Below are 26,909 nucleotides of genomic sequence, written 5' to 3'. Positions count from 1 at the left end.
CTATAATTTTGGAGTTAATTGCACGATTGGTCCTTATAACTTGTCCATTTTAACAATAGGGTTCATTTTCGACAGTAATGGGTCCAATGAACAAGCGAGTAACAAATACGAGCAAAAGACCAACAAAAACCGAGATGCGAATAAAAGCAAACAAAGCAACAACAATCAAATAAGACCCAGATGGATTAAGATAATACTTAGTACGCCAAAGTACTTTTTCGTCCCTGTGGTTTTTTGAATAAGCACTTTACATTTTTGCTGTTAATTTTTGACTAAAATCGTCCCTGTGGTTTGCATTTCGTCCTTGGATTCGTTAACCCTACACGTGAGGGGCATATATGTCTTTTTACCCATTTGTTCTTATGGTTAAGTACAAAATTCGTCCTTATGGTTTGTCATTTTTGCATTTTTCATCCTTGAATTTAACAAACTTTCAAACAAAAATTTAATCAAAAATCAAAACAAACCCAAATCAAAAACCTATATATACACCTACATATGAGGATCTAATTTAATACCGGCCGGCACAACTAATTTAATTTTTTTTTTTTTTTTAAAATGTTATAAAACTTACTACAATATAACGAAAATAGTCAAAATATAATTAGAATTCACTCAAAAAAAAAACAAATAGGTACTTTATAACAAATTACAAAATAACATTAAAGTATTGTAAAAATAATTTTTAAAAAAATTCAAAAAATAAAAAATGTGAATACCAGAAGTACCGGAACGGTAATACCGAAAATATCAGAAATAGTTGTAGCGGGGTACCTTCCGATATCGGTATTACGGGTATACTACCGGTATTTAAAATATTATATGTACGTGGTTGCATTTGAAAGTGATTGAGCATATCCTCAAATGTAGGTATATAGGTTTTTGTTTTGTTTGGATTAAATTGGTACCGTAATTTTTTTTTTTTGTAATTTTTTCCTGAAATTGTTAACGGCGAGGACGAAAAATGCAAAAACGATAAACCACAGAGACGTTTTTTGCACTTAACTCTATGAAAAGACGAAAATGCCCCTTACGTGACTTGCATGTGAGGGGTTTAACGGCAAAGTTTTAACGGTAGGGACGAAATGCAAACCACAGGGACGATTTTAGCCAAAAGTTAACGGCGAGGATGAAAAATGCTTATTCAAAAAACCACAGGGACTAAAAAAGTACTTTGCCCTACTTAGTAAGTGCAAGAAATATACGAGTACAAGCTTTAATGCAATTATATATATATACTAAAATGTAACTTTGGCATGTGAGGGGGGAGTATTGTAGCTAAAAGTACACCCCTACATGCTTAAGTTACAAGTACTTATTGCACAACTAAAATAACTAACGCCCTTAACGACTGTTAAGTATTGTTTGGTTAACTAATGGTACTTACAAAAAGGTATTTAACGGAGTTTGTTTTCAAGTTTAAGTTTTTAACTTTTGCCACTAAAGTTTTGCTTTAGTTACTTTTTGCCACATAACTTTTGGTTTTAAGTTTTTCTCATCAAAAGTTTATTTCTTTTTTTTATCACATAACTTTTACTTTTTTAACTTGCGTCACGGAAACTTTTTCTCGCTCCGAAAGTTTTTTTATTTGCTTTTTACCACCTAACTTTTGGTTTCCAAATTTTGTTACCAAAGTTTCATTCTCTTTACATTTGATCACAATTTTTATTCTTAACTTTTGCCACGAAAATTTTATTTTCGGCTTAATGTTTTTTAACTTTTGTAATTTTCAGCTTAATGTTTTTAACTTTTGTCATGAGATTTTTGTTTTTCTCCCGGGGCAACGCCCGGGTTAAAATACTTGTCTTTTACTAACATCCAAGTATTGGAATCCCCTCACGATTTTTGTTTAATTTTGTATACTATCATAGTATCATATTACTCCTAAAGCATCATAAAAGTTAAGGTCCTATTAATATTGACTTAATATTACTATAAATGTTTTAGTAAGTCCATTAAGACAAACAACAAAATAAAAACAATGTAATACTCAATTTTCGAATGCAGCAAAGAGAAAAGGATGGCAGGCATTATAATATTCCTACCACCAGTGAAGTAGCTGCCTTAATTGTAGGTGACATTGACGTACGGCTTCGATTCAAGAGATATTGTTTTGGAAACACGCAGTCGACAACTACAACGTATTAATGAGTTGCATCCTCGATATCTTGCACTTCTAGTATCTTACACTTCTATATCCTTTATTGTTCCCTTATGCTGAGGATGGATACCGATCGGATATCCTACACTGTGGGGCATGTGTGCATTGGTGAACCTAGTTAATTCTTAACAATGATAAAAGCAACAATAACAAGTATAGACTACACCTCCCTGTACTAACCAATCAATTGATAAATGAGCCAACTACATGTGCGAAACGACTCGACTCGACTCGACCAAAAGGTAGATTTTTTTTTGTTCTGGCCGTAAAATTATGGCTTGGAGCCGTAAATTTACGGCTTAATTACAACCGGCGTAAAAACTCAACCGTAAAATTATGGCTTATATTATAACTAGCCTTAATTTGCTCATAGGTTTTTTTCTTCCCTGATCATAAGTACTCGAAAATACAAAGAACCGTAAATTTATGGTCCTGCGCCGTAAAAAATTACTATCAGGTCTGCACAAAACCATTTTGACTCAAATTTGATTCAAACTCTTTTCAAAGCTCAAAAGCTTAAACCAAAACACCAAAAAGGGTAAAATCACATATGAAAACATAAAGGATACATCTGAAACCTTAACCATTGAAATTCACATTAAAACGACCAAACGGGTCGCATTACCCAAGTTGTCATTAACCAAGAGTATTCCATATTTTGAGTTACAAAAACCATGACTCCAAACTAAGTATTTTCAAAAATATAGATTACCAAATATGAGAAAACATCACAAATGACCAAGAGCCAAGCAGGGCCAGCCCTGGCATCGGGCGGAGCGGGCGAAGGCACGAAGCATCAAAAATCAAGGGGCAAAAATTTTTCGGTTCAAGCGATGATATACTAGGTTCATTTAGAAGTCAAAATGATGTAATAATAGGTTTATTTAGGAATTAAAGTTATTATATATTAGTTATAGAGGCTAAATCTTAGGGAAAAAAAACTTTGATTCGGTTTTAATGGCGATGTCGGCAAGTTGGATCGGAAATCTCGACCAGGGATGGAAGAAGAAGGCTTCCTAATTTATTTTAACTTTACATTTACACCCCTTGATTTTCACAAACTTAAAAAAGTTGTCCATTTTAACCCTGATGCTTGAATAAAAGTTCTATAATATTACTTATAGTTTATCTATATTTCCTTATAAAAGAAATAACCTCTTTTTATTTTAGATAATTTTACCTTTGATTTACCAGAATTACCCTTGACTTTTTATTTTTATTCTTAATAAATTATAATTTACATTCTAACCTTTATTTTAATATTTAACACTTTAAGCCCTTATCTTCAAAATATTTCTACTTTCACAATTACATCAACATACACCACTTGACACATCCACCACCACCAATAGTACCATTGCCGACACCAGTAGACTGCCTTCCCTACCACCGCCGCTGCATTGCGCGGGTACCATACTTGTAATAAGTAATAAAGACTACCTCCATCAATATTTAACTATTATACTGTAATTCGTTATATCTATTCTATGTATTTGTATGTGGTTAAAAGTTTCTACCTACAGTTAAATAATATATATTACAGTAATTATTAATAGGTTTTGTTCCTATAATTATATGTAGTTTAAGAGTTTCGACCACTCTCATTTATATTCAAAAAACTTAACTGTTATTATGTGTATGAAATATTATTTGTTATTGTTGCTTGATACAAGTTGTATAGTTATCTCGATAAATCTTTGTATAACATGAAATTTTTAATTCGTATTTTAGTTCTTCAACATCTAAATTTGTAATAAATTATTTATTCAATAATAATTGGCATAAAAATAAGATATTTAAACCCCTAAATTGTTTAGCAGCTACAAAATTTAGCTACAAAATTTCGGTACGAACATATATAGCTATCTTGCCCTGAGCATCGGATAACCCAGGACCGACCCTGGAGCCAAGTTGATCAAAACAACAAAAGTATCATGAGCCATAATGAGGTAGGATGAATAAGTATCTATACCAAAAGTTCCATTCTTCTGTAAATGGAAAATTATCTTCCAAAACACCTAGATCAACTTCAAATCAACAAGGGCATAATTTATTCTTCCGGAACCACCTATAAAAATGGTAAACGACTAAAATATAAGCGAATGCTTAGTGAATAAACTTGCATACAAATATATATACGAAGGAGGGCAAAAACACACAAGATTATCGCATGTAGCCAATGGTACCGTCATGCTATCACTTGCATACTCACTTTTGCGCCAACAAACACATACATGGATCCATATATGTCAAACAATAATCAAAGAGGTTCTTAGGCCTCATCTCAATACAACTATAAGATTCTTAGGCCCCGTCTCAATAAACTATGGGATTCTTAGGCTCTGGCCTCAAGCTTTGGCCCTAGCACCAAATCGATTACCATACACGGAATCCACCATCATATGGTAATCGACCCAACGCACATATAAAAGTATGCAAATTTACTCACCTCCTTCGCGACTAATAATAATCAAGATAGCCACCACACAATTGGCAAGCTTTCAACCTAATAATTCAACACAATATGCATATAAGACTTTATTCACAATCTTGGTTAAACTCACTTAACCAAACTATCAATTCACTAGCATTCCTACCCACCCAAACTCATTCTCTTTGAGTAGGCTTATTTCCAAGTCTCATTTAACAAAGTTCAATCTTTCAAAATCATTAATCTCAACTAACTATATATCATTATGCTAAAATCTCATTTGTCATCACCATATGACCCTTTTCATATCATAGTTACCAAATTCTCATTTTGGCCATAATGGTTACTAACAAACTCAAATCAACAATTTCATGCAACACTATAATTATATAACAAGATGTAATTAGAATTTGGGAAAATAATTACAAAAGTATCTTCCAACCCAAAAATCCCCAGATTGGATTTCCCATTAACCCTAATTCTTAATAAAAATCAAAACTAGGTTAGGAATCTTTAACTTACGGAATGGAAGAATAAAAAGTAAGGATTCAAGTCACAATTTTTTCCACTTCTTCTTCCTAATTTTCAGCCACCACCACCACCACCACCACACTTAGACCCTCACTTAGCTTTTCGATTTCTTAGATGATGGGAGATTATTATTATGATGAATCTTTAAAGAAGTTCTTGAATTGCTTGGAAAATTATAATTTAGTTAGAATGGAGTGAAAGAAGCTTGAAGAAGATTTGAGAAAGAATAAGAATTAGGTAGTGGAAGAATGACTAAAGGGAAAATAGGAGGTTGACACTCTCCTGAGATGCCACGCCCATATCAACTTTTGTGGGTACCGCTAAAGTTCCAACTAAATTAACCACATATCCAAAAATAAAATTCTAAGAATTTATTTTAATGTCAAAACTATAAAAAGAGGTTAATTTATTTTTCTTAAGAATCTTGAGATGTTACAATGTGCTTGATTCATTTAGCACCAAAGGGCGTTGACACATCATATACCCAACTAAACCATGATGAGATCTACATATAATGTTAACTGCTATTCCCAAAAGATTAGAAACCTACACATTATCATTATGTGCCTGGTTAACAATCACAACAATCATAAAAGTATGCGTCTAACAATGCATATCGTACATATGTATCCCAAGCGTTCACTTCGTTGACGACAACTTCTTGACTTATATACTCCTATAACTTGTATTATTTATCTACACAATCAATCAATCAATCACACAATGGTGACTCACAAATCTTGACCAAAACCTCATTCAATCAAATTAATTTTAACTCAATTCGCACTATCATGACAATCTCATAGTATTGGATTCTTAGGGGCAAGGGTGTAGTCGGCTTGTTTTATCGGCAAAAAGCATAGGCTACACTATAGCATCTCCATCGGCTTGTATCGGCAAGCATTGGCAAGAACCATCGGCTAGTTTTGGCCGATGAAAGTGAACGTTGGGCAAGGCCACCTGGCCACTTTGGCATGTGGGTGCGTGTACTTTTGTTTTTTGTTTTTTTAAATTTCCCCCTTAACTTCTACATATATACAACTTTTTCAAAACACATAATTAAAACACAATTTATTCTTTTAAAAAAAACACATTTAACACTAAAAAAAACACATAAATAAAAAAGACAATACATGATAAAAACACGAAACACACTGCGTACGATTACTCATCATCATCATCATCTTTGATTGACATACTTCTTAAGCCACGGTAAGCGTAATCGTCGAGCCACCACTTGTCGTGTTGTGGGCATTTGACTTCCCACGTGCTTTTGTCTTCCCCGCAATTGTCGTGGTAAGATTCGGCCCAAGTGCACTGGTCATCCAATGTGTGACCAGCCTTAAAAACATCGTCGACCACACTCTTGAAGTTGTTGATCTCCCCTTGTAGAAATGAAGAATAGTGCTCTTCGTGCTTTGAAACGTTGCGGCCTGACGCTTGTATTGCCTCTACCTTTTGCTCGCATCGTCGTCTTTTCTCCCTCATGTATCCCATGACCCCAGGGAGTTCAGTTTGAAGGAGGGTGTCCTCTTTGATATGAGCCATGATTCGTGTCTTCATTTCTTCTTCGGTCAGACGAGGTCGGTGAACATTCTTTTTTGATGACGAGGATGCCATTTAGTTGGAAAGAATGAGTTTTTAGAATGAAGTAAGTATTATGATGGTAAAATGCAACTGAATTGAGCTCTGTGTTTATATTTACAGAGTTACAATACAACTAGCTGTTCAGGGACTGGAAGTGTAAATGCTTTTGATTTTTTAGCCGTTTGAGGGACTGAAAGTGTAAATATTTTGATTTCTGCCGTTGGAGGTACTAATTGTGTAATTATTTTGAGTTTTGAACGTTAGGGGAGCGTGTTGTAGTTTCTCTTTAAATACTGGGTACTCCATCTGGAACATTATCTCAAAACACAAATTTTTATTAAAATACTAAAAAATGTCTTCTTCATCAAATAAAATGACTGTTGATCAAGTGCATGAGGATATCATGGCTGATATCCTCGACCACCAAAGGGTCAAAGAGGAACTTCTTGTTACTATGCGAAAACTTAATGCGAAGAAACAATGGTGTCGAAAAGAAATTGATTACATACAAACCGAGTATTGTATTGATCTTGAGTGTCAATACTTTACTTATTTGTAGGGAAAGATCGATAAGATTACAATTGTTGTGGAACAAATTGCTTCTGCAGTCATGACTTGAAATACTGGTCAAATAAGGGTGGCCATCGGACGAACAAACATCAAGTGGTGCTAAGCAAGAATAAGACGATTGAGAAGAAAAAATAGTTAATTTTGAGTTTTTGATGAAAAATTTATCTGAAAAAGAATATTACATATATAGGTTTTGGTTCCAATAAAGTAAGTATTAAAAAAGTTAATGATTTCCTCGGTTACTTATCCTCGCTTAACTTTATGGGAAATGATTGATCATTTTAATTTATAAGCCTAAAAATCTTTTTAAAAATCATAGGATGATGACACGTGAAAATTTAAAGGGTAAGCTTATAAAAGAGATTAAGTGGAATCCGCTTGTCATATTTATATGATCTTAGGAGAATTTTTAATCTTATATATAAAAAGATCAATAGTTTTTTCCAACTAAGTCGGGCTCCACCATGTTTACCCCTATTGAATGTATGAGGCGCATGTTCGAATATCGACTTGCAAGCAAGAAGATTTATTCCTTTGTGGTGGTTTGGTGGAGAGGTTTTATAGGGATAGGGCTGTCAATTTCGACCCAACCCGAAAAAAATTAGGTTAGGGTTGAGTATTTTCGACCCACCAACCCGCCAACCCACCAACCTGATTTTTTCTGGGTTGGGTCCGGGTTGGGTTGTTGGGTTGTCAGGTCGACCCGCCAACCCAATATCTTTAAAATAATTGAATTATATATAATAGTTCATACTCCACATTACACTAATTCATACGTCCTATTCTCATTTTTTATATTTCTAACCTAAAGTAACTTCAATCATGAAATAAAAGGAGGATTCAAAATTCTGTGAGATGATAAGTGATGTAGGATGAGGCAGTAAGTTTGTTAACTTTGTGCCAAGTATTAACAATACCCTCGTATTTCTTTCTTTTTTGTATCATTCGTTTTTGGCTTACACCATCAATGATAAAGCTTTATATTGGTTGATTTATTCAATTTTATATTTATATATATTTGTTTCTCGGGTCACATGGGTTGGGTCATGGGTTGACGGGTTGTGGGTCAGGGTTGAAATTTCTGACCTGAAACTTTTAGTGGGTTGGGTTAGGTAGGAGTTTTTCAACCCACCAACCCGTCAACCCGAACCCGAACCCATTGACAGCCCTACATAGGGACACGGGTTGTGCGGTCTCTTCGTGTCACAACCAATGTGGTTATGGAGATCGGGGTGTTCCTTCCAAGCTACACTTTTTTTAAATTTTTCTATATTTTATTTTATTAAAAATAAACTTAAAAAAATGCACCTCAAGAAACACGACAAGGAAACGTAGAACGCCATAGAAGGAGAAGAAGTCAATTTGTTAATTGATATTTTCTTTAATTCAAATTCATCCGAATCTCAAAACCCATCACCACACCCTACCGACAGCCACCACCACCTCCATCTCACAAAAAACATTTGTCTTTTTTCTCATTTCCCAAATTCCCATCAAACCCTAATAACAAAGATCATGTCTTTCCATATCCATACATATATCTATATCTATAGTTTTCCAAACTAAAATAAAAAATCAAGAAATAAGAAACATGGGGTCAGTAGAAAGATCATTTGAAGCATGGGAAGAAGTCCAAAGACATGGATTAGATTTAGCAGATAGATTAACACAAGGTTTTAATGGTCTTTTAATCCAAACCCATATAAATCCACCATCTTTAGACAAGATTTTTGATGTTAAATTTCCATCAACTTTTGATGTTAAATTTCCATCAACTCAAAATTTTATAACCCCAGATCTTGGAAGACTGATTTTAGTCAATAAACATGATCAAAGTTATGGGCTTTTTAATGGTGTTTCTGCAGTTTTTGATATGGGTCATAAGTTGGGTCAAGCTGGGATGGACTTTGGTGCTAATTTAAATGGGCTTGTTCACCAGTTTTTTCGTCGGTTTCCGTTTCGAAATGAGGCTGATGATTTGAGGCTTGTGGATAATAATGGTAATATTAGTAATAATGGTTTAGGGGTTAATTTGAAGGTGAATGTGAATGAGGATGTTGGTGTGTTGACTAAAAAGTTTAAAGATTTTGGATTTAGTGATGAGATTGAAAAAGTTAAAAATGATGAGGGTAATGATGAAGAGGGTGTTTCTGGATTTAGTTTGAAACTTGCTCAGTTTTCGGGTAAATCTCAGGTATTGCTATGCACTCTTATTTTTAGATCATTATGTTGGCTGCTGAAGTTATTTTGAGAATTATTATGGTATAAAGTTTTGATTTTTAGATTAAAGTTTGTATCTTGATAACGGATATTATGATAAATTTCTGTGATCTGGCAACCAAATATGTCGAGTTAATGTGCGCTATTGTTTCTGACCAAATTGCTTTTAGTGTTATAATATGACGTTGCTTTTTTTTTTTTTCACTCTTATAGTGTGGCTTGAAGAATTAGATATTTGATTGCTTAAAAGTTAGGGATAGTTAACTTGGGACAACCAAGTTATCAAATCTGTTTACGTAGACTTTATATATTAATGAATATAGAATCATGCTATGCTTTATTCAAACACTCAAACCTGGTTATTACAATAGGAAGTTTAAATTGACATTCAAACACCCTGAATTCTGTTGCTAACAGATATTGTTTTAAACTTGATGTTTAAGGACGCTTGTGAGCACTTGTAGTTTCTTTCATAACGTACTTGAAATATTGTCATTAAGGTGGTCACAAGCATCCTAGGGAATACCATGTCATGAGTCATATATTTGTTGTGAAATGATAATTTGTTAAGGGGGATGGTAATATAAGGCTGTTGGGTACCTAAGCTTATGTGTGGAACATTCACATACTAATTTTTTATTTCATAAAATTCATAGGGGCCAATCATTATTTCATTAAACAAAAAAAATACTAAAGAATTAGTTGGTGAGGGGTTCCACACCCTAAGCTCAGGTGCCGAACAGCCTTAATTTGGCATGTTTCATTTTGTTATATAGAAAAACTTTTCTATATGTTATTTACTCGCATAAAGAACAATGTTCTGGTTCTTGTCTACATCTATAGCTCTTCAGTGTGTTGGAAGCTTAATAAGATCATTTGTTCAAGAGCTTAAAATGCGGCTTATCTTTATTTTTGTTGAGGCGGCAAAACAAGTGGGTTGTGCTGGTTGGGTAATGTGTCTGTTTGTGCATTTTTAATACAAGTCAATGGCTTGTGTATGCTTGATCCATGAAGACCTCTCCCCTTTCTTTGTGATATCTATGATATGTATCAAATTTGATTACCAAACTTCTATTTTGTATAGAGCGAGTTAAGAGGTTCTAGACGGTTAAAAAACAAGAGTAAATTACACTTTTCGTCCCTAAAGTTGGCACGTTTTGCACTTTTCATCCCTTAAGTGAAAAAATTACAATTTTGACCTTAAACTTGGCAGAATTTTGCAATCGACATCCTTTGGCCATACGACGTTAAGTTTCAGCCGTTAAGTCCCACACGTGCAAAACCCTTTTGAGGGACTAAAAGTGCAAAAGGTGACTAGTTCAGGGACGAAAACTGAAATTTACATTATATATTGTCATCATCTTCTCCGGCTGAGTGGCCAAAAAATTCGGCGGAAAACTTAAAATGCCGATATCTCACTCGGTCATTCGAATTAGACCACGAAGCCACCACCAAACTTCTCCAAAATTAATTTCCGCACGAATCCTAACCAAAAGATTTCAGATTCTAACACTTTCCGGAAAACTCAAAATACCGTGGTCACAAAAACCGAGTGTAATAGAGTAACCCATCCTCCAATTAGATAAAACCAACATCTTCCATAACGAGAGTCGTGCCTCCACTAAATCAAATACTGGTTTTCAACTCTTGAATAAATCTTTTAAGACCCAAATACGTGAAAGGAAAAGTATGATTTACAATGTAGTTTATCCGCTAGCTCATAAATTTCGGGTCATCAACACTGCTTCCATAAAGATTAGACTTGTAGAAATTGATTTTTAACCCCAAAACAAGAAAAAAAGACTCTCATAAGTCTAGTGATACACTCCACATTGGATTTAAATCAAGCAACAAAACGTCATGGTTTCATGTTACTGATCTTCTGTCTCAAATCGATCTGAATTTTGAGCATGTTGATGTGATGATTTCTTCATTTCGTTGAGTTTGGTCGGCAGTTTGTTTTCCGGCGAGATTTTGAGTTTTCTGGCAAGTGTTGATCTGAAATCTTTTGGTTAGGATTCGTGCGGAAATTAATTTTGAGAAGTTTGGTGGTGGTTTCGTGGTCTAATTCGAAGAAACGAGTGAGATATCGGCATTTTAAGTTTTCCGGCGAATTTTCTAGCCACTCAGCCGGAGAAGATGAAGATGATGACAATATATAATGTAAATTTCAGTTTTCGTCCCTGAACTAGTCACCTTTTGCACTTTTAGTCCCTCACGTGTTTTGCACGTGTGAGACTTAACGGCTAAAACTTAACGCCGTATGGCCAAGGGACGTCGATTGCGAAATTCTGCCAAGTTTAAGGTCAAAATTGTAGTTTTTTCACTTAAGGGATGAAAAGTGCAAAACGGGCCAACTTTAGGGACGAAAAGTGTAATTTACTCAAAAAACAATATTGTTAATCTTTGACCCGTTTATAGGAAAGTTATTGAAGTTAATGTTTTTGACCCGCCATAGATAATAATAACCTGTAACTACCCATTTTTAGGTAAACGGGTTGAAGTTGCTACGACTTCTTTTGTTTTGAATGTTGATAATATATTCTCTATAACTTTTTCTTTGAAACTTGTAGAAAGGATTTTATATATTTACTGGAAGGCTTTTAGTCTTCTCTGTCACCATTCCACTTCTGCATTTGTAAGATTTTACCTGTGAAAGACTGATTCATGTTTGCAGTTTGCTTACTGTATGTTATATACTATATTCATTATCCAAAGTTTCATTTATTTTCGCTTAGATACAAATGATCTACCCATAATTCCTTTAGTGATGACCAGTTCTAATTGCAGGGAATGCTTAATATTTCATCAACGTTTGATAGTCGGACACGTGATGTTGAAAGTTCGTTGGTTGCAAGGGGGGATATTTGGAGAGTAGAAGCTTCACGTGGTAGTTCTACATCAAGGATTGAAAGTCCTTCCCTTTTTCTTGTCCAGCTTGGGCCACTACTTTTTGTTCGTGATTCTACTCTTCTTCTGCCAGTTCATTTGTCAAAACAACATTTGCTTTGGTATGGTTATGACAGAAAGGTAGATTCCATCCCCAATCTTTTTATATAGAAGTGGCACCTTACTTTTGAATGGATCGCTCAATGTTATGTTTTCATCTCTGATGGGTCAAACAATCAAGTTAATTAAAAATTATTCTAAATGGCTATGCTTCAACAGTCGCCAAATGCGTATTTGTATGCATAAAAACTTCCACTTAGTTTATTAAAGAAGATAGATAATAGTTGAGATTATATAGTTTTGTGTAATTATACTCAACAGAAAATTAGATGTAGTAAACTCCAAGTTTCTTGGACAACAAGTGTTGGGGTTGACGCCACTCATACCAACATTACCCTATTTGATGTGTTACACAACCTTCTCTATTTGCCATCGCTAGTTTTATGAGATTTCAATCGTCTCTAAAGTGGTTTGTTACTCTTCTATTTGTTTATTACCAGAATGGAATGCACTCTCTTTGCCCAGCAGTGTGGTCAAAGCATAGAAGGTGGCTGTTGATGTCGATGGTGTGCCTGAATCCACTGGCTTGTGTAAGAGATATCCTTTTACATTTGTGTTACTCCCTTAAGTAGTAGGTTTTGTTATCTGGCATCTAATCGTCTAGTTCGTCACTAACATTCTCATAACCTGATTTTTTGAAGTTTAATAAAATAATCAATACAAATCGTCTATATTTTAGTGCATCTCTTGAAATAATGAACTGTTAGTAAAGCAAAATTTGACTGAATCCAGAATCCACCACTAGACCACTAGTTTTCACATAGACACATCTTTTGATTAATTTTTAGGACTCATGAACCTTTTAATGTGGATTGTCCAAATTTGAGATCTTTTTGTACCATATCTTGCAGTCGTTCATGGATTTGCAGTTCCCCAACGGCCAGCTGACATATGTAGCTGGTGAAGGCTTATCAACCAGTGCTTTCTTACCCCTCTTTGGTGGTCTGCTTCAAGCTCAGGGTCAATATCCAGGAGAAATGAGGTTCAGTTTTTCATGCAAGGTGAGTGGTTTTGCACATGAGGAAACATTAGACTTCATAATGGTACTATTATGTTCTGAATTGGAGTTCGGTTTGTAGAATAATTGTGGTACACGCATCACACCAATGGTACAATGGCCCGATAGATCGTTTACCATGAGTTTTGAACAAGCTTTAGCATGGAAGAGATCTGGTCTCATGGTCAGACCAACTGTCCAGTTCTGGTAATATGATATGCTCCATTTACGTTTCTGAAAATATCTGAACTGAGCATTTATACTACAAAGGAATGCGCCTGCTTGGCTTACTTAGAAATTCAATGGAGATGGCAAGTGGGTGGGTTGTGCAACAGGACAAAACGGACAAGTTTTTATGCATCTCTAACCCTACTGAGCTTTTTCAACCCCTTTCCTTATAAGATATAACTTTTACATAATTAATGTAAAACTTAGTTCATTCTTTACAAAAACGATTTAAAGATATTGCTAGCATTTAAATCTACACCTTAGGCAGCATCCAACCTGTTTGCCCATTTGACTTGCTCTCCTTTCCGCTAAATTCTGGGAACCAGTAGATATAAAACATAACTAGAATTGGCTCATTTATCGCTTAATGTGTCGGTTCCTTCTCTATCTGGTTTTAGCTTTATAGATATAACTAATCTTTGTCTGTTATGCTTGGCCAGCTTACACCCAACATTTGGTGGGAGCGATCCCGGACTGAAGGCAGAAGTTGTCCATTCAGTGAATGAGGACTTGAACCTAATTGGTGGTTGTTCATTAGCATCACTTCCATCGGCATTTGCATCACTATCTGTACGTTTACCAACTTTAGTGTGCCTGTTTCCTTTTTGGATGTATCTACTAAATAGTTTAAGCTGGCATCTTATACATACTCCCACCCTTATTATTCATGAGATGCATGTGCTGTACGGTTTTACCACATATGTTTGACTACGACGTTTTACCTGTGTGGCGGCTTTGCAAATTGCAGCTAGGAAGATCAAAGTGGAATGGAAATGTCGGAAGATCGGGGATAGTGTTAAAAGCTGAAACACCTCTTGGAAGTGTTGGTCAGCCATCTTTTTCTGTTCAATTAAATAGCGGTATAGAGTTTTGAATGTTTGGTGACAATTGTGAATATATGGTCTTTGTTTTTGACAAGCACTCTTTTTTTTCATGTATATAAACTCGGTTTTAATGAAACTTGTACATCTATTTTGTTTTGTCTTGCTCTGAGCCTCGGAATCTTATGTTATGTGCTTCTAGGTAGAGTTTTATAGTTTAAGTTTGTGATAAAACATATTAATGTTTCTTCATTAATAAAAATGAGCTTTTACGTACCTGTAGCTGTAAGCACCATAATAGGCCCCATCTGTTCTTGATTGATCTCCGGTTTTTATTTATTCATAGTTATTTTACTACTTTGTTTCTTCCTTTGGTCAAAGTATTCCCTCCAAAAAAGGAGCTTCCCCACAGCAGATCAGAACAATTATTAATTGCATCTAGACGATACCATTAATGTAGAGTCCCTTTTATGGTAGCTCAGTTTGAAGATGGAGTGATGCAGCAAAAAGCTCCAGTGTCGCCATCCGCAGGCCTTTACTAAATTCTTCAATCATTTTTTTAATCTTTTGAACTGCTACTTGAATAGTTAAAACATGACTACTGAGAACGGTTTAAGCAACATGAATAAGTTGTCTCTTGAATCACAACATGCCAGGATAGGCACCAAAAGTTCTGGTGCCTGTCCAATTCCACCCTTAAAAGAGTGTCAAGATGGGGGCGGTCAGCAGGTCACACACTTCAGGTTGAATGACTAAATGCTTTCTTTTTTGTTCGTTTATAAATTGTTAACGTGTTGACTTGTACTTAGGGCTGCAACCGAGCCCGAGAGTCCGAGACTGAGCTTGGCTTGATAGCTCGATGAGCTTTTAGTATGCAAGCTCGAGGTTGGCTTGTTATGTAACAATTTTGGCTCGAGCTCGGCTCCAAAAGCTTGAATGTATAAGCTTTCAGTATAAGGCTCGAGTTTGACTTGCTATGGTAAATGTTGCTCGAGCTCGGTTTGATAGAAAATTACACAAATAGCCCCTAGCTATAAAAGGTGGAGTTGATAATTTAAGTATTAATATTCGCATGAATATATACAATTATACATAATGTACTTAAACCAAAAAGCTTGATAAGTTTTTCGAGCTTGAAGTTAGGACTCGATCGCTCGAGCTCTCGGTGCTCGATAAAAGTTCAACTCGGTTTCAACACTACTTGTACTGATGCGATAACAAAAATAACATTTCGGTGCATCATTTCCTTTCTAAGTAGGCTAGTAGCACTGTTGAAAAGGCTCCATATTGAACAGAATAAGTTTCTTGTTGATCTTTTGGGTGGACCGTATCAGTTCTGGAAAGCAATGGTGATTTTGTTTTTAATATTTTTGCATCCAAGGTTAAAAGGAAATATATTGTTCCAAAGACACTATTTATTTTATTTTATTACGAGTATTACTTTGACATTCCGTTTGAAATGAACATATCTATTTTAGGGGTTAGTGCCTTAGATGTAAAAATTATAAACGAATGGTGATAATATGTAACATATTTCGATTTCTGAATCCAGTTCGTGGAATAGATCAGCTGAACCGGTTGCTGTCACATACTCATATACAAAATAAACTGTTGTGTAAAGTATGTAATATCTAGTAGCAATGACTCATATAAAATTATAAATGATGACTTGATGCCTCACAATATGATACATACTACGGAGTATAATATTTTATTATACTAAAACACAGTTGCTCTAATAACTTATCGACCAATCACAACTCTCAATTTCTTAATGTTGACTTTTTTTTTTCTTCAATTTTGACTTTAATTTACACTTTTTTATTTTCCATCATAAATTTACACTTTTTACCCAATAGTTTTAATATAATAAATAAATAATAATAGTTTATATATCTGATAAAATAATAGCTAATATTTATCTAATAAAATAATAACTAATATATATATATCCAATAATATGTTTTATCATATATATAAAATTAATTATATACAAATAAATTAAACTTATTGTAAATATTAAGATTTTAGCAGTAATTGTACAATTTTAATTTTAATATATATTAAAAGACAGTTGAACTAATAACTTATTAACCAATCATATGGCTCGATTTCATCAAATTGACTCTCGTTGATTTCATCATTTAGTTTTTACATAATTTTATTTAATTAATACAAAATAAAGAACTAAAATAATTATTTTTACAATGTTATTAAATCTGGTTTCTATCTATAGAGTCCGGTTTTCACACACGAACAATTGTACATTACAGTATCTCGAGTTAAGTCGAGATGGGGCTTTAAGGTGCTAATATATGACAAAGATGACAAGACAAAAAACACTACAACAAATTTCGTCTATAAATAAGTCTTTCAAATGATGAAGGATGATATATACTTCCAATATTCTTTTATTACATTAGTTTTCTTTCTATAAGTTTAACATTCTTGACATTTGAATTGAACACTCAGTATCTACTTATATTTTCAACTTTCATTTTATAAACTTTTATGAGGTACATGTATTAATATCTAATATTAATAATGTCGTAAGTCTCGTGTCCAGTATTGGATACGGGTCTAAAATCTGGTATAAACTATACAAGTGCCTTGGTGTAAATAACGTGTATAATATGTACTTAAATGTGTAAAGTATGTAATATCAAGGGATCAATTGTGACAAGATTAGAAGTCTAAACTATCATCCAACAAATGTGCCGATAAAAGTTCAATTAAGGGATTCGAAGGGTTCATCCAGTGTTTCTTTTCAAGTATAAATATTTGGGCCAAAGATATAAGGAAAAAGGATCAAAAACTATACATATCATTCAATTATATAGATATTTGAATATATGACTTTAATAATGGAGGGAAGATCAAGCCAAGCTCCAGCAATCGGCATTGACCTTGGAACGACATACTTGTGTGTCGCGGTTTGGAAGCATGGCCGGATTGAAATCATACCAAATGATATGGGCAACAGAACAACGCCTTCTTGTGTTGCTTTTCTTGACGGAGAACGTGTCATTGGAGATGGCGCGAAGAACCAAGTGGCCATGAACCCGACCAGAACCATATTTGGTTAGCCAACTTATATTATGCTGTTTTATCTATACTTAGTTACGATCTAAGATTTTGATAATGATTATATATGTCCCTGATCACTAAAAAAATGCCCCTAAAAAATTGCCCTTTATGAATTATTGTACAACATATATCACTAAACTGCTAAAAGTAATAACCATACTAACGCTTTTACATCAATTACCGTTACATCAATAACCACACTGCCGCCACCACTCGTGACCATCACCACCACACCGCTGTTGCATCGCACGAGCATGCATCTAGTCATTCATTTAGTGAATACAATATCCGGCCACTAGTAAGTATATGTAAGAAAATGTCATGAAGCCTATATAGATTGTGAGAACTCGGGACGGGTTCAAATTAGCTAAGATTGAAAACGAGTTTAATAAAGAGTCATGCTCAAGCTTATAAGTACCAAGTAGTGCTTTATTCGGAACTATTGTCCTGGTTAACTGGTTAATTTATACTGCATCAAAATGATGTTTTTTAAGTATTCTCACCGTTCTCATTTTAAGACTGTTCTTATTTGATTGTCCCCATATATATATATATATATATATATATATTCACCGCTTGCTAACACTATGTTTGACATAACTTTGATACGAGTATTTTTCTTTTTATCAATGCCAAAGTATCCTACTTCCAAAACCCAACCCTATAAACCATCTCCACAAATACAGGGAGTGGTACTCGAACCTGGGTGAAATAACCGAAGGTCGTCAGGACCTTACCAATGGAGCATAACTTTGATATCATTTAATGTTTATTTGCATATAATCTAGGGTTTTTTTCTCTAAAACCCTTACGTATTTTTCTGTTTGTCGTTTTCAGGCCATCGTACTTTTTAGTTCCCTTATAGGTCATTAAAAATTGTCAAATTGTCTTTTCTAGGTCATTCACTTTCCAAATTTTATTGACCATGATGATGTGGCTAGCGATGACAACGGGCCGGGTATGAGCCGGGTTTAGATAATCATGGACCCGGACCCGATTAAAGTTCCTCATTCCAAACCCGACCCCGAACTCAACGGGTCCCCGTTACTTATTAACCGTCGGGTAACGCGTATGTGAGTTTTTAGCTGAAATCGTCCCAGACCCAGACCCGGAAAAAAAAAATATAAAACTATCCCCATACCTAGACCCGACCCAAAAATATTGGGTTTTGGATTTCCCCAATCGGATATGGTTTTCTTTTGCCATCCTTAAATGTGACTACCATTTTAGCTAACATATAGTCTCATAACTTTTTTAACTGACGTGTCATAGCTTATGTGGCCTTAGGTATGAGTGGTAATTTGTACAATACCTTTCTTAAGTCGTACATCACGAAAGTTCTTCACATCATCGTAAATTATAACATCTTAAAGCATGTTAAGTGATATAAGACTAAAAAACGGCGGTGTATGGATTATTACTCTTTAAGTAAATGCAACATAGACAATGCTACCTTGATAAGATGAGTCTATGTCACCTAGAATAATAGTCACGTCATGATCAACAGGTTTGAAAATGAACGACTTAAATGAGGCAATTTAACAACTCTGAATGACCTAAAAGAGAATTAAAAAGTTCGATGGTCTGGAAGGGACAAATTAAAAAGTACATAGGGATTTTTAAAAAAAAATCCCTATAATTTAAGCAGTATAGTACACTATGCAACCAATATAAAAAAAATAAATAAATAAGAAGCTGATCCTAGAGCTAGTAAAATCTTTATGTGCTTTCACTTGGATGTTGGCTTACCTAAATGCAATTTTTCAGATGCCAAGAGGTTGATTGGAAGGAGATTTGGTGATTCATTAGTACAGGCTGACATGAAATTATGGCCTTTTAAGGTCATAGAAGGGCCTGATGCCAGACCGAAGATTGTGGTCTCTTACAAAGGTGAAAATAGGGAATTCTCGGCTGAAGAAATTTCATCAATGGTTCTGGGAAAGATGAAAGAAACCGCTGAAAAGTACCTTGGAAAAGCTGTGAAAGATTCCGTGGTAACGGTCCCTGCATATTTTAATGATTCACAACGTCAAGCAACAAAGGATGCAGGCACTATTGCAGGACTAAATATTATTCGTATGATCAGTGAGCCGACAGCAGCTGCAGTAGCCTATGGTATGGACAACAAGGCTGATATAACTCGCGAGATGAATGTACTCATCTTTGATCTTGGTGGTGGCACTTTTGATGTTTCTTTAGTTACCATTGCGAAAAGAGGTAGTATTGAGGTGCGAGCTGTTGCTGGTGACACTCATTTGGGTGGAGAGGATTTTGATGACCGCATGGTGAGCCATTGTGTTCAAGAATTCAAGAGAAGAACAGGTAACGACTTGACTGGGAACCCGAAAGCATTGGGAAGGTTGAGACTTGCTTGCGAGAAAGCAAAAAGGATGCTTTCAACTACTTCCGTGACATCAATTGATGTTGATTGCTTGCATGATGGAATTGATTTTTCGTTGAATTTCACTCGAGCTAAATTTGAAGACCTTAACATGGGTTCATTCAGCAAATGCATTGAGACCGTGGAAAGTTGTTTAAATGATGCACATATTGACAAATCAAGTGTGGACGAAATTATTTTAGTTGTTGGCTCGACTGATACCTAAGGTCCAACGCCTGTTGCAGGAGCTTTTTGATGGGAAGGAGCTATGCAACAGCGTGAACCCTGATGAGGCTGTTGCTTATGGTGCAGCCATTATGGCTGCAAATTTAAGTGGTAGCGGTGTTAAAGCTGTTGGAGATTTGATGTTATTCGACGTCACGCCTTTGTCACTTGGGATAGCGTCAACGGGAGAAGTAATGCATATTTTGATTCCACGAAACACTCAAATACCTACTAGGGGGACCAAAGTTTTTTCCACGGATATAGATAACCAAACTTCTGTAAGAATCAAGGTGTATCAAGGTGAAAGAGCCAAATCTACCGACAACCACCTCTTGGGATATTTTGGCATTTCTGGCATACCACCTGCTCCTAGAGGAGTCGGAAAAGGTTAAGAATGCTTAGAAATAGATGAGAATGGGATCCTCACTGTCACTGCAAAGATATTATCCACTGGTAAAACGGATAAACTTAAAATTACCAATAACAAAGGAAGACTCTCTGATACAGAGATTAAAAAGATGATAAAGGACGCTGAGAAGTACAAACGTGAGGATGAAGAGTTCAAGAAAAAAGCAGCTGCATACAACGAGTTAGAGAATTGCTTATACGACTTCAAGAATAAGATTAGCGACTACAATATCAGGAAAAGGATGCAACCCCCAAGCTTGAAGAAAATGAAGAGGGTGCAACCCCCAAGCCCGAAGAAAATGGAGAAAGCCATTGCTGACACAATTGAGTGGCTTGAGCACAATCGAGATGCGCCTGTTGAAGAGTTTCATCGCATGAAGGCATTTCTAGAGCTCATCCGCATGCCGCTAAACTAGCTGTCACATTATAGTCGTTAAGCTTTCATATTTTATGAGTCTTTGTATTCAACTATTTATCTTGGTTTGACTTGAGCTTGTTTTCGCTATGGAGAATTTTTAGTCATATAACATATTTGATTTGTCATTACAATATCTTTACATTCAGGTCAAGGACTCAAGGACAAACTAAGCAACACAAACCATACCGAAGAAATATGTGATGTATATAACTTAAGTTATAGAATGATTGCACCTCAGCAGGTTGAGTTATGTTTTTTAGAAGCGGATTCAAATCTAGTCAGGCGTTAATTCAGCCTCTACTAATCACAGTTGTTAGGAAGGGTTTATGGCTACCACAAACATCTCCTAAGTCTTCAGTTATATCTTACACCACGACCGGTTTAACCGTTTAACAACCACTGTGGTGTCTTCCTCGAGCTTTTTACAGATTTCTTAGACTATTTGATTATGTACCTTGAATGACATCGATCCACATTTTCAACACCAACACTAAAAGCAGCTTTGTTATGTTCTTTTATAATATCAATTGAGCAAATAAGATTTGAAACGAATAACAATATTCTTCAAGAGTTCTTCTTCGCTAATTGCCATAATCTTCTCCAATGCAAATTCCATATTGACTGTTGTATTTTTTTTTTTTTCGCATCCCTAATTCTAGAGACTACTCAGGATTGTAACAATAACCCACCCACATCGTCTAAAATCAGATATCGATTGATAAGCAAATGTCAAGAAACGACACTTTCCCCCCCTGGACTCGTATCACAAAACTTGGTCAAATCATAGAATCCACCACTTTTCAGTTCCTTTTCTTTATGAATTATAATAAATTTACAAAATTTGGTAATTCTTTACGAAAATGAGGTAAGATGTTGCAAACATTTTTTACACTCTGGGCAACATCAGATCAGTTAGGCCCATTTGCCCTGCTCCCCTTTCTTCCGGGCCCATTAGATATAAAACACAACCAGAATTGGCTCAGTAATGGCTAAATGTGTCAAATCACCTTCTATATCTGGTTTTAGCTTTTTTAGATATAGATAATAATTCTTTACCTGTTAATTTAGTGAACGTGGACTTGAATCTTAGCATCACATCCATCGGCATTTGCATCACTAACCGTTCGTTTATTAAAAGTTAACACATTGACTTATACTGTTGCAATATTAGAGTGGCAAATATTTCTAGTAGCATTGTTGCCTGAGGCTCCACATTGAACGGACTGAAGTTTCTTGTTAATCTTTGAACAAGAATACAAGGAAACAATGGTGATTCTGTTTTTGATATTCTTGGAAATAAGATTATTAGGAAATATATTGTTCCAAAAACACTATATAAAGCATATATAATTTTATTTTATTGCTTTAATATCCGGTTTCAAGTTAACATATTCATTTATTATAACAATCGAATGTAGCGATGACTCATATAAGTGATGACTTAATCCCTCACAATAAACTACAAGGGTCTGGGTGTAAATACGTATCGTAAGTATTGGCTAAATATGTAAACTATGTAATATCTAGGGATCAATTGTGACAAGACAAAAAACCTAAACCCTGTTAGACTAATATATATAAATAGGGTTTATGGATTCGTCCATATGCATATTCGAGAATCAAAGTTAATAATGGAGGAAAGATCAAGCCAAGCTCCAGCAATCGGCATTGACCTTGGAACGACTTACTCGTGTGTCGCGGTTTGGAAGCATGGCCGGATTGAAATCATACCAAATGATATGGGCAACAGAACAACGCCTTCTTGCGTTGCTTTTCTTGACGGAGAACGTGTCATTGGAGATGGCGCGAAGAACCAAGTGGCCATGAACCCGGCCAGAACCATATTTGGTTAGCCAACTTATTTTATCATCCATTGAGTAATCCTTAACATCCATTATAAGTATATGTACTACTATGTAAGAAAACGTCTTAAGTTTATTTAGATTGTAGAACTCGGGGCAGGTTCAAAGTTAAGCCCTAAAAAAAGGCTTTTCGGGGCCTAGCCACTTAAAAGGGAAAAGGCCTCTCAAAAGAGCATTTTAGGCGTCAAAAAAATCGTATATGGGGTGACCCATTTGTAACGAAGAATATTTTTTGTATTTTATTTTAGGGGCGTTTGTTATTGCGATTATAAAACAAAATATATTTTTTCAAAATAGATGCGTTTTCAAAATTGCTTTTTGAAAAAGCATGCAGGTACATGCTTCTCAAAAACTACGTTTTCATAACCGATAATCACTTTTTCATACAAACACTTTTTAAGATTATCTGCGTTTTAGAAACGTAATAATCATATAATCACTTTATAACGCAATTCTAAACACCCTCTTAGCGTTGTATGTTTATTTTATTTTTTTAATTTAAAAATGGGTTGAGTTTCTGTCGACTGACATATGTATCTATATAACTGAAGAAAATATTCAAGTTGTGAAAGTCCGGTCCCATCCGGATTTCACGGTTTTTTCTTAATGTTCAAACCGTAATAATTCCAAATAACTAGGTTTTCTAAAAACTTAAATCACCGGACCAAACTTTTAGTCTTTTACAACTCAATCTGTCCAAACCAACCCAAATACCGCGGTTTGGGCGGTTTGAACAATTCTATTGACACCCGTACATATGACGCGACAACCTGAAATAAATTAAAAAGTATGTATATCAGAATTATCGTATTGGTTAACTGGTTAATTTGCTTACCTTTAACTAAAAATATTAAACCATTTTATGTTAGTTTACCTAATTCTAAATGCATTATTTCAGATGCTAAGAGGTTGATTGGAAGGAGATTTGGTGATTCAATAGTACAGGCTGACATGAAATTATGGCCTTTTAAGGTCATAGAAGGGCCTGATGCAAGACCGAAGATTGTTGTCTCTTACAAAGGTGAAGATAAGGAATTTTCGGCTCAAGAAATTTCATCAATGGTTCTTGGAAAGATGAAAGAAACCGCTGAAAAGTACCTTGGAAAAGCTGTCAAAGATCCGTGGTAACGGTCCCTGCTTATTTTAATGATTCACAACGTCAAGCAACAAAGGATGCAGGCACGATTGCAGGACTAAATATTATTCGTATGATTAGTGAGCCGACAGCAGCTGCAGTAGCCTATGGTATGGACAACAAGGCTGATATTACTCGCGGGATGAATGTACTCATCTTTGATCTTGGTGGTGGTACTTTTGATGTTTCTTTAGTTACCATTGCGGAAAGAGGTAGTTTTGAGGTGAGAGCTGTTGCTGGTGACACTCATTTGGGAGGTGAGGATTTTGATAACCGCATGGTGAGCCATTGTGTTCAAGAATTCAAGAGAAGAACGGGTAACGACTTGACAGGGAACCCAAAAGCATTGGGAAGATTGAGACTTGCTTGTGAGAAAGCAAAAAGGTTGCTTTCATCCACTTCCGTGACATCAATTGATGTTGACTGCTTGCATGATGGGATGGATTTTTCAATGAAGTTTACTCGAGCTAAATTTGAAGACCTAAACATGGGTTCATTCAGCAAATGCATTGAGACTGTGCAAAGTTGTTTAAATGATGCACGTATTGATAAATCAGGAGTGGATGAAATTATTCTAGTTGGTGGCTCGACTAGGATACCTAAGGTCCAACACATGTTGCGGGACTTTTTTGATGGGAAAGAGCTATGCAACAGTGTGAACCCTGATGAGGTCATTGCTTATGGTGCAGCCATTTTTGCTACAAGTTTAAGTGGTAGCGGCGATAAATCTGATGGGGATTTGATGTTATTCGATGTCACTCCTTTGTCTCTTGGGGTAGACACGATTGGAGAAATAATGTGTGTTGTGATCCCACGGAACACTCCAATACCTACAAAGGAGGCCGTATATTGTTCCATGGGTAGAGATAACCAATCTTCCATGCCTATCAAGGTGTATCAAGGTGAAAGAGCCAAATCTACCGACAACCACTTCTTGGGAAAGTTTAGAATTTCGGGCATACCACCTGATCCAAGAGGAGTCCCAAGAGTTGAGGTATGTTTTGAAATAGATGTCAATGGGATCCTCACCGTCACCGCTAAGATATTATCCACTGGTAAAACAGAGAAACTTATAATTACCAATAACAATGGAAGACTCTCCAATAGAGAGATTGAAAAGATGATAAAGGATGCCGAGCAGTACAAACGTGAGGATGACGAGTACAAGAAAAAAACAGCTGCATACAACGAGTTAGAGTATTGCTTATACGACATCAAGAACAAGATTAGTGACTACAATATCAAGAAGAGGGTGCAACCCACAAGCTTGGAGAAAATGGAGAAAGCCATTGCTGACACGACAGAGTGGCTTGAGGACAATCAAGATGCACCTGTTGAAGAGCTTCATCGCATGAAGGCATTTCTAGAGGTTGCTTGCATGCCGCTTATCTAGCCAGTTGTCACATTATAGTCGTTAAGATTTCACATTTTATGAGTCTTTGTATTCAATTATTTATCTATGTTTGCCTTGGCCTTGTTTTTACTATGGGGATTTTAAGTCGTAGTAACATATTTGATTTGCCATTTGAGAAATATGAAAATTGTTACAATATATATCTTCACATTCAGGTCAAGAACAAACTAACCAACACAAACCATACTAAAGAAATACGAGTCTCCTGCATGCATAGTTTTGTCCCAACATGACCACGAAGGTCTTCCGGATATATTCGTGTAGCCACAAACTTCTTCCAAAACATGAGTCTTTTCCTTGGTCTCAATTGTGATTGTACATCCCGAGAACATACTGATAGCTGCTCTTGTTTTTCCAGTATCATGGTTTTAGCTGATTTATGTGGCGAATGAAAAGATTGGATGTGTCCCTCAACTTGCTCACAGAACTCTTCTGAGCAACAGCGACTGTCCGTGCTCCCATCTTGTTCTTCGATATCACTGCAGGTTGCAGAATCTATGGCCCTGATACCAAATGATAGGTATTAAAACAAAATTCCAGCAAACGCACTAATTATAAGAACGAATAACACTAACCCAGTCAACAAAAGTTGGCTGTTAGCCCAATTTCACCTAGACATGACCTAACTTGGTTTAACTTAGTGAACAAGTAGTTACCAATAATAATAAGCAACTGTCAAAAAACGACACTTAACCCCCCTGGACTGGTCTCACAAAACTTGGTCAAATCATAGAATCCACCACTGATCTTCACATAGGTAAATCTTTTACTTTTAAATTAAGGAATCATGAACCTGTTACTATGGATTGTCTAAATTTGATCACCACTGTTCATGGATTTGCAGTTCCCCAACTGTCAGCTGACATATGTAGTCGGTGAAGGCTTATCAACCAGTGCTTTTTTACCCCTCTTTGGTGGTCTGCTTCAAGCTCAGGGTCGATATCCAGGAGATATGAGGTTCAATTTTTCATGCAATGTGAGTGGTTCTGCACATGAGGAACGCCCCTGCTTGGCTTAATGTACAAGATGGACAACTTCTTATACATGTCTAACCCAACCAAGTTTTTTAGTTCCTTTTCCTTATAAGTTACTGTACAAAATTTGGTTAAATTTTTTACGAAAATCGGTTAGATGTTGCAATCATTTTTTACACTCTGGGCAACATCCGATTAGTTAGGCCCATTTGACCTGCTCCCCTTTCTGCTGAATTATGGGCCCATTAGATATAAAACACAACCAGAATTGGCTCAGTACGTAATGGCTAAATGTGTCAAATCACCTTCTATATCTGGTTTTAGCTTTTTAGATAAAAATAATAATATGCTTTGCCTGTTATGCTTGGCTAGCTTACACCCAACATTTGGTGGGAGCAATCCTGGACTGAATCCATTCGGTGAATGACACGAATTACACCCTAAAAAAGGT

The 26,909-nt window shown here is 35.6% G+C and overlaps 1 protein-coding gene and 2 pseudogenes across 1 annotated transcript; all 3 read left to right on the top strand.

Moving 5' to 3' along the window:
- Nucleotides 1–8,644: 8,644 nt before the first annotated feature.
- On the top strand, nucleotides 8,645–14,714 carry LOC122598995. The gene is made up of 7 exons (XM_043771445.1): nucleotides 8,645–9,474; nucleotides 12,291–12,530; nucleotides 12,950–13,039; nucleotides 13,361–13,510; nucleotides 13,589–13,713; nucleotides 14,175–14,304; nucleotides 14,483–14,714. The coding sequence occupies exons 1-7, from the start codon at nucleotides 8,872–8,874 to the stop codon at nucleotides 14,606–14,608; spliced, it is 1,464 nt and encodes a 487-aa protein (XP_043627380.1). The 5' UTR covers nucleotides 8,645–8,871; the 3' UTR covers nucleotides 14,609–14,714.
- A 2,705-nt stretch (nucleotides 14,715–17,419) lies between these two features.
- Nucleotides 17,420–21,071, top strand: LOC122601547 (annotated as a pseudogene).
- Nucleotides 21,072–22,704: 1,633 nt separating this feature from the next.
- Nucleotides 22,705–25,463, top strand: LOC122599434 (annotated as a pseudogene).
- Nucleotides 25,464–26,909: the final 1,446 nt, after the last annotated feature.

Source organism: Erigeron canadensis, chromosome 5 (assembly GCF_010389155.1).
Source record: "Erigeron canadensis isolate Cc75 chromosome 5, C_canadensis_v1, whole genome shotgun sequence".
Lineage (NCBI taxonomy): Eukaryota > Viridiplantae > Streptophyta > Magnoliopsida > Asterales > Asteraceae > Erigeron > Erigeron canadensis.
The sequence above is the reverse complement of the archived record's forward strand: the minus strand, read 5'-3'. Positions and strand labels throughout refer to the sequence as shown.